General features: G+C 34.0%; 1 protein-coding gene across 2 annotated transcripts in view; it reads left to right on the top strand.

Moving 5' to 3' along the window:
- The window catches only part of LOC143255806 (stimulator of interferon genes protein-like), a 46,052-nt gene that overhangs the window by 9,706 nt on the left and 14,983 nt on the right, over positions 1–21,363 (top strand). The window contains exons 2-6 of one of the 2 annotated variants that reach the window (XM_076512065.1): positions 2,583–2,739; positions 7,476–7,660; positions 15,107–15,217; positions 20,030–20,153; positions 21,112–21,344. In XM_076512065.1, coding sequence (XP_076368180.1) covers positions 2,616–2,739; positions 7,476–7,660; positions 15,107–15,217; positions 20,030–20,153; positions 21,112–21,344 — 777 coding nt within the window. In that variant the 5' untranslated portion in view covers positions 2,583–2,615. The remainder of the gene's footprint in view (positions 1–2,582; positions 2,740–7,475; positions 7,661–15,106; positions 15,218–20,029; positions 20,154–21,111; positions 21,345–21,363) is intronic. The other variant, XM_076512066.1, reaches the window with a different exon arrangement.

Genomic DNA, 21,363 nt, shown 5'->3' on the forward strand with positions numbered 1-21,363 from the left:
GGTGCCTTTATCCAACAATATTATCAGTTGTAGAATCCAACACATGGCAGAAGACCTCATTGATCAGCTAATTGAAAAAAAAAATGAAAGAGAGGAATTCCAGTTTCAGCTAGATAAGGCAATGGATAATAACAAGGATGCTCATTTGATTTGCTACACACTGTTCGTGGATGGTGACAAAATTGTGGAAGACCTTTCCTTTTGTAAAGGTATCACTGCTGGTACAAAGGCTCAAGAGTTGTTTGAGATCCATGACAGTCTTATGTGTGAACTTTATTTAAACTGAACTAAGTGCATTGGCATCTGTACTGATAGTGGTCTCTCTGTATCCAGCTGTTATGGAGGATTGCAGGCATTCATACAAAGCAAAGATTTTGATACACTGTGGACTTACTGCATAATCCACAGTGAAGTCCTTGCCTCAAAGCACCTAAGTCATCTACTGAACCTAGTCCTTGAAAGTGTGTTGAAAGTGGTGAACTTTATTAAAACTTGGTTACCTAAGGTGAGGTTTTTTAAAAAACTGTGTGAGGATATGGGATCTTAGCACACATCTTTGTTGTACTACTGTAGCTTATAATAAGGAACTCTTATCTCGAAGAAGAACACGAATATGCTAAAAACTTCTTGGATACTGATTTTTTGTTAAGATTAACATACCTGTATGATCTCTTCGAAAAACTGAATGTGTTGAATCTCTCTCTGCAGGAAAGCAGCATGCACATTCTGACACTTGCAGAGAAGATTTCAGCCTTCAGAAAAAAGTTACTACTATGGAGAAGAAAAATAGATGAAGTTGGTGGCCATGACTGTTTCCCCCTGTTGCAGCAGTTTCTTACATTTAATGATGTTGATCTGATCCACAAATTAAAATCAGTTTTTGGGGAGCACCTAACACAATTCAGTGACTGGTTTGAAAATTACTTTTTAGAAGATATGGAGAAACTTGCATGGTTCTAAAACCCATTCAAGGCAAAGACCCCATCTGACTTTACCTCTTTAGAAGAAGAAAATCTTGTTTAGCTGTCTTGTGACAAGACATTAAAAACAAAATTTGGCAGCATGGTTTGGTTTGTTTTGAATTTTGTCCAAAGCTACTCGAGGGCTATCTGTACTAGCTGTTCCTAATTTAGCAGTGTGAGATTAGAGGAAAGGCAGCTGTTAAACACCACCTGCTGCCAACTCTTGGGCAACTTTTTTACTGATGAATAGTGGAATTGATTGATAATTATAATGCCCTCATGGCTGAAAATGGTGAACATGTTTGGTGTTGCAGAGATTGAGCAGTGTGATGAAGAACATGTTTCTCTTACAGTATTACAGAAATTCAATTTATAGTGAGAGAGAAAGCTTCTTTGTTTTGCTTTGATATGACCTGTTCAACATTTTTATCAACAGTGTTCAGAAGTAGTCTTGTCAACTACATTTTTTTTGCATGAAACTATTGCCTCATGGAGGAGATTATTCATTTTTCAGGTTTTTTATATTGTACTGAAAATAATGAACAATTTTGTTATTCATGAAGTTAGAACTTATAATCAAGTGTATGTATTGTCAAGAGCTCATTCCTTGAATTTGATGCAACTACATGAAAGATGACTGATATCTGTGGTCTAATTATATTTGTTACTTTCAAAACACAGTGGTTCATTTTATGTAGGTAATATATTCTTGTATATTATTATTTCTGCTTCACAATGCTGTTATATAATTGTTTTTCTTGCAGTCTTGTCTGTCATCATTTAAAACATAGAATGCTATTAATAAGTTATATTATACTTTGTAATAATTGTAATACTTAGGGTTACTTTTTAATCTTTAAAAAAATCCAAAGAGGATATTGTTAATAAATTTGTTTTAGTTTGTGAAATTTGCTTGATTATGACACCTAAGTTTTATTTTGCTACAAAAGTCTGAGGATGATTATGTTATACATGCAGCTAATATATAAATAAAATATATAATATATTTAATTTTCTTATTCATCTGGATGAAGAAGTATTTTTGCTATATAGGTCTTAAATGTGCAATCATTTCTTACACCCAATCATTATGATGGTTTACCATCTCTTTATCTTTATAACCACCATTGAATCATAATTGAATGATTCTTTTGCCATTGATTATACTTTTTCCATTTTAATTCATTTGAGGTGCAGCTTTTGTTCGAGGATAAGAAATGTTTTGGTGAGGAAATATGCAACAACTTGGTTTGGCGCTACTCTTGTCTTAGCTTAAACTACAGTGCACTATGTAACAAAACAGTCAAATCATATTGGATGCACAGGTTGCTTTTTTTTTCTTACAGTGTAACAAGATTATTAAGTCTGTAGTATTGGCTATGCTATATCATACAAACATGGCTTTGAGGCATGCCAAAAGTTTTTGTTCATTGTATGAAAAATTACCAAATTAACAGTGTGTTCAAAGCTGCACATATTACAGGTGAAAATTATAGATAAAAGTTCCTTAGTCAGAGTTGGCTTGTTTCTCCCAACATATGGAAATCTATATTTGTTTATTAATTTTATTTATGTTAAGGATATAAATATGTTCTAAATGTAGTGTCGTTCTTATACTAGGTCCAGTTTCATATTCAGCAGTTTCTAAACAAGATGAATTTTGTTAGATGTGTTCCAAGAAGACATAAAACTCGAGTTGTAATTGTGTTTTGTGCAACTTCTTTGATTTTTCTGCTTCAGAAAATGCCGTTTGATCAAGGTGGTTTTATTGAAAAAGGTGAGTTTTATTATAATAACTTACTATTAAAGGGTGTAGTTTACATCATGTTTTTTAATTGTGCTCTTTTCACAAGTCAAATTTATTTTTGTGTGAAATAGTGCTTTACCTTTTTTTGTCACTTTGTTACAGTAGGTTCTTTGTAGGTTTTTGACATAACTACATTCATCAGTTTGTTTTGCATTTTTTTTACTTATTCACAATCTATTATGAATTTTGAAGTTTGTGTTGCAACGTATCTCTTTCTCCAACTTAAAGTGTTACAAGGCTTCAGGTTGGTGGATGTGTCTCCTCAGCTGGGAATTATTTAGCCATCATTTATCAGAAAATTGGCCCCCTCTGTCTCTTCCTTAACATGTGATTTATTTGCTGTTGGGTTCTTCTTGGTAGAGACACTGTCCTGTTTTTCATTTGCCTTCCACACATCTTTATGATTTGCACATGGCTCCTTTTCTCTGTTGGTCTATATTTGGAGATATTTCTGAGTCCCTAGAGTCATGTGGAATTTGTGCGACAACACTCAACCCTTTCTTCTTTGGTTTTTGTTTGTTCCATCCTGCTACTGTATCTTCTTCCATAACTGTTTACTATTTAGCACCCTTCCCTCCCTTGCCAGTTCCAACCACTGAAGTGTCATCATGTGTCCTGATGTTGGCTCCAAAGTTGCCAGTAGTTCCAGTGACTATCAGGGGGTTTATAGTCTGATGGGGAAGCATTTGGCCAATTTTGTTCACCAAAGGAGAGAGTTCACTCCTCAATTCATGGGTGGTCTTGGTTTTGTCAGATGGACCTTTTTACCCATTTCCTTTTCTCCTTCCCCATTGCCTCAGAATCCTGCTACCTGTCAGCATCTATTTGAGGCTATGCACACTTGTTTATCAGAATGATCAACTAAGGCTGTCAGCCAGCTTTCTCTAGACCTTTTTTCCCTACTTTTTCTTGTACTTAAGAAGATCAGGATAGGCATCCTGTAATTAATCTGTTCACCTCAACCAGCTTCCGGGTATTCCCTGCTTGCTTTATCTTTTAATGCTTTGATGAGCTTTTTTCCAGGTCCATGGATAGCCAAGGAAGACACCTCGAACACTTCATATTTTCTATTTCTCATCAGTCTCAAGCCTATCTATGGGTTGTATTGGTTTGTCAACTATGGGATTGTGTATTAGTTTCACACCTTTTCTTATTGGCTTGCTTTAGCATTGTATGTATTTTCTCAGGTGGTCAATGCCTTTGCCTGACTTCTGCATTCTCAAGGATTGTATTTCTATTACTACGTGGATGACTAGGTCCTGTCAGCTAATTATGAATTGAAATCTCCCCAATACTTATCTGCTACTGACCAATGGAATCTTACTTAAGATATTTTGGACTCTCTGCTTACCTTTCTTCATTCCCTTACAGACAGTCTTTCTTGGTGGTGAAACAAGGACAACATAATGCTTTGTCTGACTTTACATCTGTTCACAGATACTTCTCTTCAGGGTTGAGGGACATGGGTCAGTCAGTGAAAGGCTTTTGGACAGTTATTTCAAATTGAAAAGTATCTTAGAGTTTTTGTCAGTTCAAAATGCTTCAGATTTTTCCTTTTTGTATGGAACTGACTCATCATGATCCACTCATACAATTCCATGATTGTTGTCTGTATCAGTCATCAAGGAAACAATGGCTTTATTGGGCCCACACACTACAGGTGTCTCATTTTGTGATATTCCAGGTGCATTCAACCTTTTGGCTGAATGTCTTTCACAACTCTGTCAAATTTATCCTATGGAGTGGTTCCTTGATCTTCAGATTTTCTGAGGGTCATTACATGTATTCCTCATCAGGATGCATCTACCACTTTCTTCAGTGCTAAGTTACCTTTTTTTTTTTTTGGTCTCTGGTTCCTCATTCTCAGGCCTTGGCAGTGAATGCATACTCAGGATTTGATCAGCTGGTACCTTTTGTGTCTATCCTCCCACATGAATCCTTCTCAGGGGGATTTTGTTTGTCTATATCACTTCATGTTAGTTTTTCTATTTGCTGCTTTCTTGCCAGTGCATTCTCTGTTTCCATGGCATATTCAGCTTCATGTCACCTAACAGTACCTCTTTGGATCACCCCAAACCACATTTATCAACTTTAGTCAACAGTCCTTCATCCTGTCCTTCATGTCCTCCCTTCATACCTGGTATTCATTCAGTCCTTTGTGAGGAGGTGTGAATTATTTGTGTGTGTGTTGTTTCCTTTTTAGCATGGATTGTTCAACCTTCTTCTCTTATGGCTTATTGATATAAGTGAAATGTCTGTAAATGGGGATGTTCTGCTTCTCAGCTCACTGCTTCATTTTTTACAAATTTCATCACTTGGCTGTTCAGTGATGGGTTTCTTCTCTTCAACTCTTGGTTATTGAGCAGCTTTATATTAAATGTTCTAATTTTCCATGTACCATATGGTGTTTTATATTTATTGCATTTCTTCTAGACTGGATTGTCAATATTGGTCTTCACTGTTTTACACTTCCTTTGTTTGTTCTCATGTTTCCTGTGTCATCTATCCCTTAAGACTTATTTCTACTCATTTGAGCCTGTGGACATTGTCAGCATGATATAGTTACCATTAGTGTTTCACATACTCTTTCATTCTACACATGTTCTCCTTTATATGAATCTATCTTCCCTATGCCAATCCTTGAAGGCTTGTGATAGACATTTTTCCTTCTTGTCAGTTTCCTTTCTCTTTATTTCTGGTCTGATCTGTATAGACTTCTGTGTCCTGCACATATTCTTTGTTATTACATTGCTCACATGCTATAGACTTCTGTGTCCTGCACATATTCTTTGTTATTGCATTGCTCACATGCTATAGACTTCTGTGTCCTGCACATATTCTTTGTTATTACATTGCTCACATGTGTCCTGCACTTCTTTGTTATTACATTGCTCACATGCTATATAGACTTCTGTGTCCTGCACATATTCTTTGTTGTTACATTGCTCACATGCTATAGACTTCTGTGTCCTGCGCATATTCTTTGTTGTTACATTGCTCACATGCTATGTTCTGTGTCCTGCACATATTCTTTGTTATTACATTGCTCACATGCTATAGACTTCTGTGTCCTGCACATATTCTTTGTTATTACATTGCTCACATGCTATAGACTTCTGTGTCCTGCACATATTCTTTGTTGTTACATTGCTCACATGCTATAGACTTCTATGTCCTGCGCATATTCTTTGTTGTTACATTGCTGCATAGACTTCTGTGTCCTGCATATTCTTTGTTATTACATTGCTCACATGCTATAGACTTCTGTGTCCTGCACATATTCTTTGTTATTACATTGCTGTATACTTCTGTGTCCTGCATTGCATTGCTCACATGCTATAGACTTCTGTGTCCTGCACCATTGCTCACATGCTATGCTTCTGTGTCTATTCTTTGTTGTTACATTGCTCACATATTCTCACATGCTATAGACTGTTTTGTTGTTACATTGCTCACATGCTATAGACTGCTCATGCTATAGACTTCTATGTCCTGCATATTCTTTGTTGTTACATTGCTCACATGCTATAGACTTCTGTGTCCTGCACATATTCTTTGTTGTTACATTGCTCACATGCCCTTCTATGTGGTTCTCATTTCTGCTTTTTCCTTTTTCATTTCCTTATAAATTTTCTCTTTCAACCCTGACTAGTTGGGTTCATCAACTGATTAGACTTGTATATTTCTCTCTATCTCCTTCATCCCACAATTTGTTCTGGGTGTCGATGCCTCAGATGAGGCATGTTACTTTTTCCTTGGCATCATACTTCCATAAGTCGCTGGAAGAACTTCTCAATCTGGCATGTGAACTACAGCTCTTCTTTCACTACTTGCATCAAGTGACTGTTTCCATCCTTCACGTATTGGTGCAACTGTGTCTTTGTAAGTTGTCTTTTCAGCATCTTATCTTTTCTTCTAGTGGTATGCTCGTTATAAGTGTAGGATCCCATTGTTCAAGTATGCTTACTACCTCTAAATTCCATGATCTACGGTCAACAAGCCCTACTGGGATATGTTATTTCCTACTTAGTTATCCTGTCACTCCACTTTTGTGTGGTTTGGGTCCAAGTGAAGAATGATGTTGTGTGGAGTAGCTTGATAAGAGTTATATGGTTTGTCCCACCAGAGTTGACTGTGGGGGGGTATCTGATTTCAGTAGCCTTGATTTATATCCATGGAAGTAAAACATGCTGTTGAGATGGGAGGTTTCAGAAAATTGCTACTACGTTTCTCTTATGATGTATTTGCTTCATGAATATGCCTCTCTCTCTCTCATACTTCCCACCCTTTCTCCCCACTTAAAACTGGTGCTTACTTTCTGCTTAATTTCAGAGTCATAAAGAGGGAATTACATGCATCAGGAGGGTGTGTTGTATTCTTGTTAGTAGAGGGTTGTTGCATAATGATTTATATGCAAAGACATAGTGAACCACTTTGATCATTGGGTATGTGGGAGTTCAAGGCCTGTGACATTTGAAATAGTTTTGCTCATAGATGATAGCATTAAATGAGAATAGCTATATGTATGAGAAAGATTAAGTGCCTGTTGGAAATGTATCATCATGCTAGGAAAAGAACTTTCAAGTGAACTTATAATGAACATACTGTATTATTTGCACTTTGATAATTTGTGGAATGCACTTATATAAGAACAAAATGTTAGTACATATACAAATGACTTTTTGTTTTTTGTTCTGCTTTTTTAGGTGGGTCTATGATGATGATGATGGTGGCTGTGAGTTTTGCAAATATTTTCTATAAATTGCTTCTTTTAATAAAAGAAATGTTTCACCATAATTCTCGACACCAAAAGAGTTTTCAAGCTAGGATCCTGTTTGATTTAATTAGTGAGGGATATGTTGAAAAGATCCTAATGCTTTCCTTTGTCCCAGTAAGTGTGTTAAGGATATATTTGATAAATAATTTTAAATTACTGAATGAGCAAAATAGAGTGGGATTCTTGCATACTGCTATAAGATTGTAGTGTATTATATTAAATATAAATCAAAATTTGTAGTGATTCTAAAATATGACCTTTTTTGAAATTTTAAGTCTTATATACAGTGATCGTTTGTAAAACCTTTAATTTTTCAATATGGGCTCCATCAATTTGACTAACCATGTGATTTCGTTGCACTTGTTTAAAGTATTTTAGACTTTTAACTTTCAATAAATTCACAAAATCTGGCAGCATTTCAGTTAATATTATAAGTCATTGACATACAGAAAAGTCGTATCTTTTAGTGAAGTATTTTTGATAAAATAAATGTTTGTCCATGAGTATATTAAGTTTTTGTTTTGAAATAATGTGTGTGCAAAGTAATTTTCATGATAAAGTTAAAAATACTTATCTAAAAAAATCTTTTTAACTTCCTTTGCATAATTTGTAAGATCTAAATAGTGAGACTTTCTATACATATTGAAAATGTTTTTTTTTTTGATAAAACTTGGTAGCTTATGCTATTTTCTTTACCCTAACTCTAAACACCATTGGTTTATTTGACTGACCCTTGAAACTTCAAATCTAAATTATCCCTTTTTCCTTCCTAGAATGTTTTCATATTGTAATATGAAACCACATTTGTTTATCTTAAGTAGCTCTAAGTTCATAACAGTATATATCTATTTATAATTATATTGTTTTATTGCCCTTTGTACCATGATTGATAACTGTTGTGTCATTATAAGTTGTAAATCACTCAGGATACGTGCATCTTTAATCATGCTATCAAATTATCCACAAGCAGGTTACATGTGTGCCTCAAGAAACATTTTTATTATGCCATTATTTATTTTACTTAATCTAATCTTAAAGAACCTAAAAAATTTAATTTTTACATTTTAGTTGCTTTTATGGTTATACATAAAGAATAAACATGAAAAAGAATAAATCAAATACTTATCCAATCTTCTTTCTTCTTGCTCTCGGTTGTTGAAGAAAGCTAACCTTAATTTTTTATCTTACTCATAGTATTGCAATTAATTTTAATTTAATTAAATAATGCTTCAAACAATGTAGACTAATAGCATGGAAAAAGTAGACAAAATCCCTTACCTCTCAAAACTTTTCTGGCACTCTAACTTTGAAATAAGAGTTGTTAAAAATTAATCCAAGCTAGTCGTTAACTTCTTCACGGGAACAATGTTCATACTCTGAGCAACATTGACATTTACCTGTTCCGAACTTACTGTTATACAACACTTCATTTGATAAATGGAAATCATAAGTTTCTGTTAGTTATAGGTAATATAAAATTAAATGTAAGAATGAACTGTTAACAAATTATGAAAGAGAGTATGTGGCAGGGGGAGGGGTCTGATTTTCTATTTGATAGTTTTGTAACCAAAAGAAGTTGAAGACTATTATAAATGTGGTGTATCTGGGCAGTGATGATTTTATAGGGTAATATACATTTAGTTTCATACTTTTTTAAGAGGTGATGGATAAAATAAGGATAATGACATGCTAAGAGAAAATGTCACACTAGGAGAAATTAAGGATTTTTAAAAATATTGCCTTGTAAAATTAAGAACTTAAAACTTGTATGCTATTAGAATATGGATTATTAGCTAAGCTATTCTAATAACACAAACAAAAAGCAGTTTATTAAAATTTTGAACACAAGATACTAACACCTTGTGTAACATAGAGTAAAGAATTCTTGGGAGATAGTGTTAGTCTTCACAGATTTCATACTTCTAACTTTAAATATAGTGTGTATATCTTCATGAAATCTGATAGTCCTTCAGTGAACATTACAAGTCTTTCACATACAAAAAATCATATTTTTTTAGCAAAGTAATTTTTATCAAATAAAAGATTTGTTTGTTAATATATCCCATATTTTTGTTTAGTCTCTGTGCGCTAAGTACTTTTCACATAAAAATTAAAAATACTTTTTTCATCTCAAAAATCTTGAATTTCACCTGCATAATCTATAAAGCCTCCTACATACATTTTGTTTTCAGTAAAACTTTATATTTTGTTATTTTCTCTACCCTAACTGTATACAGTGTTTTAAATTTGACTCAGCTTGTAACTGCATAAAAAATAACTATAACCAAATTACCCCTTTTTTGTCTTTTTAAAAATGACTTCAAATTGTGACATGAAGCCACATTTGTTTATTTTCAGTGGCTATAAACTGTAATGCAATATATCTATTTGTACTTAAATTTTATCATCTGATTGCTCTTTGAACTTTGTGTAACTACTGTGCACACCATTGTAAATTGTAAATCACTTGAGAAGCAAGGAGATAACCTTACACTATCAAATTACATTACTCACAAGCTGCTTGCATGTGTGCATTGTTAAATATTTGTATTGTATTAATATTCTTATAAATTTTATCTAATCTAACTTTAAATAACCCAAAATTATCTCTATTTTTTACTTTATAATTACTTTCATAGTAATAATAAATAGAAAAAATTAAGCAGGAGAAAGAAAAGTAAAGTACTTACCTGATTTGAATTTTTTTTTTTCTGTTAACTGCTGATGCAACTAAACCCTACTTTTTGTTTTCTAATGGTAGTAATGTATCAGGTCATCCCTTAAGTAATGTCTGATTTTAAGTTCAGAAAAAGAGAAAGGATTTCAAATGCTTTTAATGTTATTTAATCAATAATATATGTTCCATTATTATTAACTACTTCCTGCCAATGATTTACAAGCTTTTGAATGCCACTTGTATAAAGATCTTGGGGCTTGAGGAAAATAATGTACAAAGGGTAGTTTTGACATCTTCATGTGTTCCAAGATCTTTTCCATTGAGATAGTTCTGCAAACTTCTGAATAGATGATAATCAGATGGGTCAAGATCTGGAGAATAAGGAGGATGTGGAAGTTTTCCTAGTCTAGCAATATCCAAGCGCTCTAACTGTAGACCATAGATGCCTGATGTAATCGTTACATTGAGTGGCAGCAACTCAAAGTGGATCACATCAACAATATTCCACCAATTGCTTAACAAGACTTCCCTAGGGTGGAGGCCCATTTTGGGCTGTGCTTTAGCCAATTTACCTTCACTAAGCAATTGTCTGTGGGGCTTAACACTTTGATAAAATATCCATTTTTCATATCCAGTCACTAATCTGTCCAGAAAAGTGTGTTATATTCACAAGAGTGCAGAGAAGTACAAATGTCTATGTTTGCTATAAGGTTGGTTTCTGTTAAATCATGGGGGACCAATTTTTTAAGTTTTGACACCTTTCCAACTGTTGCAGATGACAGTGAATTAAGCTTTTGTGTTAGTTATTCAACTGTTACAGCACAATCATCATCAAGCGCAGCCAGCAGCAAGTCATCATTAAACTTAACAGGACGACTTGAATGTGGCACATCACTTAAACTGTAGTCACTTGATCTGAACTTCTGAAACCACTTTCAACATTTTATTTCATTGAGAGAGACTGCACCATAAACACCTTGAATACTTTTTGTAGTTTCTGTTGTACTACTGCCATTTTAAACTTATCAAGTATTATATGCCTAATGTGCTCCTCAGACACTTCCATCTTCATAAGGGTTTATTTGATTAATGATCTGAAAAAATGGAGTTGGGTTAGTTTTTTTTTATTTGTCTGAACATTTTTATCCAATTCCAACTACATATTTTAGTGATTAAAGCCTTCCACAAAGACAGAAATGGTGATGCACTTTCTGTATTAAACTTTCAGACATTACTTATGGGATGACCTGATAGTAAATAATTTATACATAATTAAATAATGAACCAAAGAACATAGAATAATAATATGGTATGCATATATTTCCTCTTAACTATCACAAATTTTCCAACTTTCAAACTCTGCAACAAGATCTATTACAAATTCATCCAAGCTAGTCATTATCTTTCCTGTGGTAACAAAGCTTCCACTAACAGAGAAATTGACAATTCTCAGTTCAGAAAACAGTGTAACATAATGCATTATAAAATAGATGAAACCTCTGGCCTTCTACTGGCTATAGGTAATATAGATTCAGATACCAAGGTAGCAGTGAGACTATGAATGACTGGATCTTTTATTCTAAATGTTTTGATTATGTCTTCAGTAGATTATGGCACCATGGTGCCTTACATGGGTACTTAAATGAACATGAAGCAGATGTCAGAAGGCACAAAAAAAAATTAAGTAGATGCAGAGGAAACAGAGCACATACCAAAGTGGAAGGAAGCCAAAATCATCAGCAAAGAAATATAACAATGACAGATAAAAGAAATGGAGGATGATTGCATCTTAATAGCAAATAAACACTGCAGTGGGAGTCCACAAATGTACAGAAGTAGCAGCAAGCCTGGTGAAATGAGAGTAGAATGCTAATTGGTCAGGTAGTGGTTGACAGGTGGTGATGATAATGGGCCATTCAAGGTGTGGCAAGTGACCAGGAACTTAATCTGAGAAATTTGTATAAATCTTATTATAATTTTCTGAGGAAAACTTGCAGACAAGATGTTGAAAATTAAAGATCTGTTCTTAGCATTCATGACCTCACTCCTACTTGATTATTAATTTGTCAGCATGAATTATTTAGAAATAGACAGCAACTGAGTACAAAGGCCATAATGAAAAGAGATAATTGCATGCTTTATTTCTTTATTTACTGTTCTATGTTTTAAAAAATAAGTTTAAAACTTATTTGTAAATGGTAGTAATATATGTATATATATATATATATAAAATGTATGGTAATTGAAATGAGACTGTATATTACAAAATAATAGTCCTCTAAAACACAGCCAACATGGGTCACTTTATAAAGGTTGATTTTATATTCTTGCATTTGCTAACACAAGTGCGCATGTGCTGTGTGTTTGTAACTTGTGATATTATCCAGCAGTGGCTGAAAGGTTATTATAATACATATATATAAAAGTATGATATTTAAGCTATTTAGACTAAACATTTGTGTTCTCCAGTTATAATTTGTAGTCATTCTAGAAATAAAAAACTTATATTTACTTCCAAATTGTTTATTATGGTTATGAGATCAGTTAAACCTACCAAACATCTACTGAGATTCTGATTTGGTAGTGAAAAATAACAATTAAAATAGTTTTATTTTTTTAAAAACATGTGATAATTATCTGGAGGTTAAAAATTTTACATATGAAATTTGAAATTTTTCTCATGCATAAAGGTGTTTTTAATCTTAAAATGAAAATTACTGTGTATGTTGGATATTGAACATTCTGAAAGAAAAAAGACTTAAGAGAAAATCTCTAATTAAAATATCTTATACTTAATTCAAAAACCTGATTTTTTTGTGTGTGAAAGCCATGTAATGTGTACAAGTAACATGCAAAATTTTGTAAATATACATTTACATAGTAAAAAATTGTACTATAATTACTCACATGGGAACTTTTGTGGTTATGTGCTGGGTGGATTTCATCCAACTTGTAATGAAGGGGTAGACAGAGGCTTTTGCATTATTTTTAGTAGATAAGTGATAAGAGGCCCTTCCAAATTAAGTAATTTATGCTTTTGCATGTGACATCTAATGCTCATTTTGGTAGGCTGGGGAATTGTGAAAGCTATTAAGTGTGGTTAAATATAAGAGAAAGTCTAATGTAAGTAGATAGTTTAATTGATAAGAGTAATTTCTGGCAAGAACACAGTAAAATATCAAGTTTCTTGTTAAGGAGGAATGGCATCAGCTAGGTGAAAGAATTGTTGATGTTCAATTATGAATGGTTGACATTAAACAGAAAATGGAAGAAATTGTGTGTATGTATTTTAGTGAAAATAAATAAATACATTTAAATGAAGTTAAGTAAACAAAATAACAAGGAAGGACTGTATTAGAAATGGCAAATCCCAATCTCTGATTAATTATATCATAACCATAATTTTTTTAAAAAGCTAAAACAAAACACATTAAAATTAGAAAATTAAACAAAATATTTTGCATTTTTGTAAAATAACCTTGGGTACAAGGTACAACATGGTATTATAAAATATATCCTAGGTTTTGGAGGTGACTGTGGAGGAAAGACCCACATTGCAGTGGGGATACACTGTCTATCAGTCTTTACCTCCAACTTGCTAGTCTCACATGTGGGTGCTCAAGACTACAATGTCCCACATCTATGTCTCTTTAGTTTACAATAAATATATTTTCATAATAGTACAAATATAAATTTGCTATACAAGTTGAATAGTTAGCTCCCACTGGAACTCCTATCACTTGTTTAAAATCCTGTTTATTGAAAAATATATAATTATTATAATTACAGAAAATTATTATACCTTTTGTTTTTGGAACTATATTTTCTTTCCAGTTCTGTAAAAGGACAACACTGTTGTTCTGTTTATGAATTTAAAACAAAGATTAAATCTGTTAATGGTATTGTGGTAATGTAAAATCAAATATTTGAATAATGTTTTCATGCTTACACTTTTTTAGACATTTAAAAAATAGGTTTGTTATTTTTTATTACCCAAAATGTAATTTTTATTGTTAGTACTTACATTTTTTATTTTATCAAGTAAAGTATTGAGTAATTCATTTAATAATATAGCTGGTTGTTTGATAATTGTTTTTGTTGAATTGGAAATCTAAATTTAATTGGAGATATATGTACTTTTGGAATAGCTTAAAGAAACAGCAAATCCATGTAAGATATGTTTAGAAGAAAGTTTATTGTAAGCTTAAACAAAATTGTTAATTACTGCATCTTTGGATATAGATGTGGGATGTTGTGGGAGCACTCACATCTCACTTTTCTAATTTCTAGTCTAATTGTGTGTATATCTTATGTGATACTAGTGAATTGCAGGCTAAGACTGATAGATGATGTATCTCCCCTTGCAGTGTGGGTCCTTCTTCTGTAGTCACCTCCAAAACCTCGGAATAATTTTATAATTCCATGTTGTAGCTTCTACCCTAGAATCTTTTTAAAAATGCAGCATATTTTATTTCATTTTTAATTTTAGTATGTTTTGTTTTGGCTTTAAAACAAAACAAAAAATATTATAATAAATATATGTACGAAATGAGTTAATAGGAAGTATAAATTTGTAGTGACCTCATTTCTAAAATCATTAAAGGATCATGAATATCAAGTTAAATTATAAAATATATTGGGATAAAAAAATATAATTTTGCTTCATGTTTTAAAGAAAGACTGCAAAAGTTGAACCATATGATAACAGAATTAGTTTTTAATATGACTTTCTTTGGTCTGTGTTTAATGGTTCAGTATGTGGAGAGTAATTTTCTATTGTAACTGCTTAACGTATTTGGTGTTGGTGTAACATTTTTATCACAACTTAATTTAGCAGTTGACAATTTAATAAGTAACATCACCTATTCATATGTTTCTTATAGTTCATTGTACTTCTGATCTGCAATCAAGATGTTTTGTATTCATTGTGGGCAAAACATGGAAACACCTATTTTAGTGTTACATTATTCCTGCCTATCATCTTTTATTTTAGGGTAAGTATATTTTTTTCAAGTTTGTAGGAGGTTTTTGTTTTGTATTATATTAGAAATTTCTAGACATTGTGTATGGGGGGGATCGGAGAAGATTTGTATATTTTTTGAAACCGATCAATGAAAAATCAGTCTTATATAATGTATATAATTTATGTGTATGTACACATAATTGTGTGTGTGTTTTAGTGATGTGATCACATAATGCATTCTTACTTTAAAAATATAGTACATAAAAATTTCTTAATATGGGCTCAGTCAATTTAACTTAATTACATGACCTTTTTGTACTCGTTTAAAGTCTTTATAGATTTAACAATTCTAACATTTAATATAGTGTATATCTTCACAAAATTTGTCATTCCTTCCATTAACATAATAGGTCTTTCACATATAAAAAATCTTATTTTTAGTGAAGCATGTTTAAATACCAAATATTTGCCCATGACCCCTCGGTGTGGATTTCTGTACATGGTGAGGGGACCTCCCAAGGAAGGTTCTGTTCTTTCAGTTTACCTCCTCTGGGATCTAAACATCCATCCATGTGTTTGCTGTGTGCGGCAACCCGTGAAGGGTTGGAGAGGATCCTGGTGGTTGAGGCGTTTAACCCTAACACACCACTTTTGCCTTGAATTCCTGTAGACAGGCAACCTTGGGGTGACCCTCCTTGGGTCATTTGGCTGGTCAACTTGGGCTAGGATCAACCAGTACCAGTGTTGGAAGTTCTCAACAGATGTTGTGGACATTGTGTCTGATGATGGTGTTTGGTTATAGTGCTCACGAAACCCTGGCGTTGCTGCAGGGTTCTTGCTTAACGTTGTAGTGTGTCCCTTTGTAGGGCTCCATGGTGGCTGGGGTCAGTGGGCACCGAAATTTCCTTTTTTCTTATGGATCCTACAAACAAAAATTTAAATAAAATAGTGAAAAAACAGTCAATAGGTAAACGACCACGTTTTGACGTTTCTGAGCAGCAATCTTCAACATCTATACCACCTGTTGTACCTCATTTTCTTATCCTACATTCTCTTTCAGAGAAATTTTTAGGGCATATGTCTCCCTTTTTTATTCAGAAGGAATTGGAGGGACTTGCTGGCTCTCCAAAGTCAGTAAAGAAGCTTTGATCTGGTGGCATATAGGTGGAAACATCCACATCTCAACACATTGAACTCCTTTTGAATTTAAAGGCAATTGGGGATATACATATTGAGGTTTCACCTCATGCTATTTTGAATACATCACGAGGAGTTATTGTTGAGAGGGATTTGAAGAACATCCCAGAGTCAGAGATTCTCACTGGTTTCTCCACTCAAGGAGTTTCTGCAGTGAGGTGTATCCCCACTTGTAAAGATGGAGTTACATTGCCAACCAACATCCTTGTTGTGACATTTACGTCATCATGTCCACCTGCCACCATCAAGGCAGGATATCTTAATTGCAGGGCATGGCTGTACGTTCCAAACCCTCTCCGATATTTCCAGTGTCAGAGGTTTGGTCACTCAAAGACATCATGTCATGGTTCCCTGACATGTGCTCATTGTGATGGCAAGGACCATGATGCCTGTGAGTGTGAAACAAACCCACATCGTGTCAGTTGCAATGGCTCTCATCCATTCTACTTTTGTTCTTGCTGTAAATGGTTGGAAGAAAAAGAGGTGCAGCATTTGAAAACAATTCATATTATTTCCTATCCTGAGGGTAAAAAATTGCTGTCAACTGCTTCATCTCGGACGTATGCTGCTGCACATAGTTTTACAACTCTGTGCCTCTAAGAGAATCATTTTTAAACAAATGAAAAGCCTTTTGACCTCCATGGTAAAAAGTTGATGAATCAACTTCTACACTCATCTTTGTTCCTTACGTACATTCCAACAAACCCCAAGATCCACATCCTTTGGTTCTGGGTACAGGTATTTCCTTGGATACATCTTCTCCCACCACAAGATGCACAACAATCATTCATTCATGTCCTCAGTCACTGGGATCCCCTTCCAATAACAAAGACCTGCTTATTGTCCTACTTTTCTCTGAGCCTGGGAAGGATTCGAAGATTCCTTCATACTACCATCCAATTGCTTTGACGAGCTGTCTCTATGAGACCTTAGAGAGGATGGTTAATTCTTCTCTTGTTTGATTCAAGGAATCAAACAACCTCCTCTCACCCACCCATTGTGGGTTCTGACAACAGCACTCCACCATGAACCAGCTGATTTGACTTGAAACCTCAATCAGAGAAGCCTTTCTCAAATGATAACATCTTGTATCAATATTCTTTGACATTGAGAAGGCTTATGATACAACATGGATGTTTAGCACTCTGCAAGATCTCCATATATGTGGGTTACGTGCCCATTTGTCCATTTTTATTAAAAATCTTTTAATGGACAGGAGATTCCGAGTTTGTGAGGGTTCAACACTTTCTCGTTCTTTTCCACAGGTACTTGGAGTCCCTCAGGGCTGTGTTCTGAGTGTCACACTTTTCAGTATAAAAATTAATGTCTTCACTGTTGCATGTGGGCTCTATGTCTATGACTTTCACATCTAATGTCAGTCATTGAACATGGGGTATATTGAGCGGCAGCTACAGACTGCCCTTAATTGTTTAATGAAATGAACCACAGCAAAAAGCTTTACCTTCTCTCTCTCTAAAACTGTTTGCATGCACCTTTGCCACCAACCCTGATTCTGAATTCCGTATTGGTGAAGTTGTGATGCCTGTGGTCTCTGAGACTAAGTTCTTGGAGCTTATTTTTTATCATAAGCTGACCTTTATACCATACATCAATCAGTTACGGGTCAAATGTACAAGAACACTGAACATTCTCCTCCATGTCCTCTCTTCCACCATTTGGGATGCAGATCGATGCTCTATGCTAAAGATACATTATGCTTTTATTCAATCGAAACTCGACTATGGATTACTGGTCTATGGCTATGCCAGACCATCGGTTTTGAAGATGCTAGACCATATTTATCATCAAGAACTTCTGCTCTGTACTGTGGCTTTCTGCACTTCCCCAGTTCAGCAATTATACATGAAGAGTCTCATGAACCTTCTTTGCAACTCTGCCGTTTGCAACTGTCTTTACTATATGCTTCGAAACTTCGTTTCTTACCAGAACATCCCACATGGGGTTGTGTCTTCCTTCCTCAGTGGGCCATGCTTTTTCAGAACAGATGGTATGCCATTGCTCCTTTTGGCCTTGGTATCCAGGTGTAGTTGGATGAATTGGTTCTGTTCTTGGATCACATTGCTGTATCTACTGGTCAGACCATCCCTCCATGGCTTCTTACAGTCCCCAATTGTGACCTATCTATTAAGTCATCTGAGAAAAGCAGACTCTCTTGATTGGAAATACTGTTTTTTATTTGCTGAACATCTTTTGAACCACCCTTCCATTCCTATATATACAGATGGTTCGAAATCAGGTGACTGTGTGAGCTCTGTCGTGGTTTGGTGGTTGTGCACAGAACCTCTCTACAGCTTTTGTGTTTGCTGCTGAACTGTGCACCATTTCTCTTGTCCTGGATCACATCGAAGCTAAGCAGAACTCAAACTGCACTATTTGTACCGACTCGCTTAGTTCTCTACTGGCCCTGGAATCGCTTCACATTGTTTTGCACCCTACTCTCACAGATATTCAAAACGACTAGCCCATTTCTCTTTAACATCTACTTTTATCCAGTTTTTCTGGATACTGGGCCATGTTGGTATTTGCAGGAATGAGCTCGCTGACACTGCAGCTAAGTCTATCTGCTCTGGCACTATCACTGCTGTGCCTGTCCTGTACATGGACTATGGTCCTGTATTCAAGGCTTGGCTCCTTGCCAGCTGGCAGTCAAATTGGAGTGAGCAACGTGAAAACAAGCTTTTCCAAATAAAACCCTGTATTGGACTTTGGCCATGTTGCTTCCTTAAGGATCAGAAAGAGGAAGTTGTTCTAACTAGACTACGCATTGGTCACAGTTTTTTAACTCATCGTATTCTTTTATCTGGAACTGATGCACCAGTGTGTAGTTTATGTAACACTCGGATCACAATAAGCCACATTTTACTTTCTTGGCATCGTTACAATTCACAACGATGGCACCATTTTAAGCATATTCTGTCCCAAGGTTTGTCCATAATGTCAGACAGTGTTATTGGTGATGGTGACACTGTCCACTTTGGTAATGTTTTTAGTTCTTTAAAGGCCATTAATCTTTTTAATGCCATTAAGTTTTTTTTTAATTTATACATTACACCTTTTTAATGTGGCTCCCTTTTAAAAATCACAGTTCATCTAGTTCGATTGGAAATCAGAAACTGGCCATAACATTAAATAACTCAAAACCAGGACTGGAAAGGCCAACTTCAGGTGACTAATGGTGGATTTTGTACTTACCTGTTGGTCTTCTTGGCAAGTTGTGATAATCACAGCTATGCTACAGAAAGTCCTTTACAATTTGAATTACTGTAGTTTTTCTCTTGATGTTGTAGACTAGATATAAACATGGGTTTTGTGCTATTTATGTTTTTTTTTAAACCTTGTTTTGTTTTACCTTAATTTCCGTTTATGAATTTTACTAAATTTACTTTTAACTTTTTACCGAACGTTTGGTGCAGATGGCCTAGCTGCTTTGTGCCATAAAACACTAAATCAACCAACCACCCAGTCATTTCTATCAGTAATTATTTTCAATTTTAAGAAAATAAATCTTAATTTTGTATTGATTACCTTACAGTGCATAAGCAGAATTAAGTTATTTTGAATGAATATATATATATATATATATATATATATATATATGTACACACAAATTCCTTCATTATTGTAGCTGACAAATAATGTGGAAGTCGACCAGATCAGAGAACAGCACAGGCTTTGCTGTGGCTACACACTCGCTCACTGGTATTATTATGGGTATTTGAGGATTGTCCTTAGACCAGGTGTTGGGTTAAGTACGTAGTTATGATTTATTATTGATGTTATCCACACATTTCATTAAATACTGTTCTTTGACATTTTTATTATTGTTTTTATTAAATTGTAGAATATGTTTTCTAAAGAAAATTTATTGACAATGTTTCAGAATTAGTTTTTTTACTTGGGATATCAATTTAAGTGTAAAAGTAAAACCAGAATGCGACTCGCATGCATGTGGTCATATTTCACTATAAATTGTAAACTTAATTTTATACCAGATAATGTGTTTACCAAAAGCTAAACCTTTTACTGTTTGCACTTTTTTTAGTATATAAATTAATATTTCCATTTAAGAAAATGTGATATTAATATAAAAGGACAGTAAAACCATTAGTTTTGTTTGTGACACGTTTTAGTGCATTTCAGTTGGCATGTATTGATGTCCAGTATTGGATTCAAATTGTTTCACATATTTTTCCACTGCTCATTTTTTAATGTAAACCATTATATGTTCTCTATATCATTAGAGTTTGTCAAGTAAAAGTTTTTGAATTCTATATTTGTATAAATATCCCGGATCATTCCGGGTGATTTGCAGTTTTTTATTAGGTGAAGGTCAGGTAATGGTTAAATTATAATTTTTTCCTCCATTATTATGTGAACAAGGTTTTGACTGCATGCTTTGATTGTGCATAGCAGTAAGATACCAATAAACCACAATAAAGAAAAAAATTTTATGATTCAGACTTTTTTGAGTTTGTGTCAAATTGTAAGCTATGTAGCTTCCTTATAAATTAATATTAATTTGTGTGACTTTTTATAGGCATATTAAAATTTAGTATTACTCTTTGTTCTTTATCCAAGTTACCTTATTTTTATTTTATAATAAACATCTGTGTATCTAAAATACAGTAGATCTTGAATTTTTAAAACAATTTTCAGTATATCTTTTTATATAAATGACTTGTCTAATTACATCAATTCTGCATATAGCACTTAAAGATAGGATGAAGCAATATGAAGATCATCACCACGTCACTATACCAGTGAAGAAGCTCCTTTTACTTCTTCCAGAATCATGTTTAGTTTACAATAACTTGGAACAACATGGGGATGATAATGTTCAATGTGCACAAGAACTACCCCCTCTAACAAATGATATTGCTGGAACATCCAACCGAAATTACAAGAACACAGTGTATGAGATAATTACAGGCTCAAATAAAGTGAAGTATTTAATTAAAT

The sequence above is a fragment of the Tachypleus tridentatus genome, chromosome 7 (genome assembly GCF_004210375.1).
Source record: "Tachypleus tridentatus isolate NWPU-2018 chromosome 7, ASM421037v1, whole genome shotgun sequence".
Classification (NCBI taxonomy): Eukaryota; Metazoa; Arthropoda; class Merostomata; order Xiphosura; family Limulidae; genus Tachypleus; species Tachypleus tridentatus.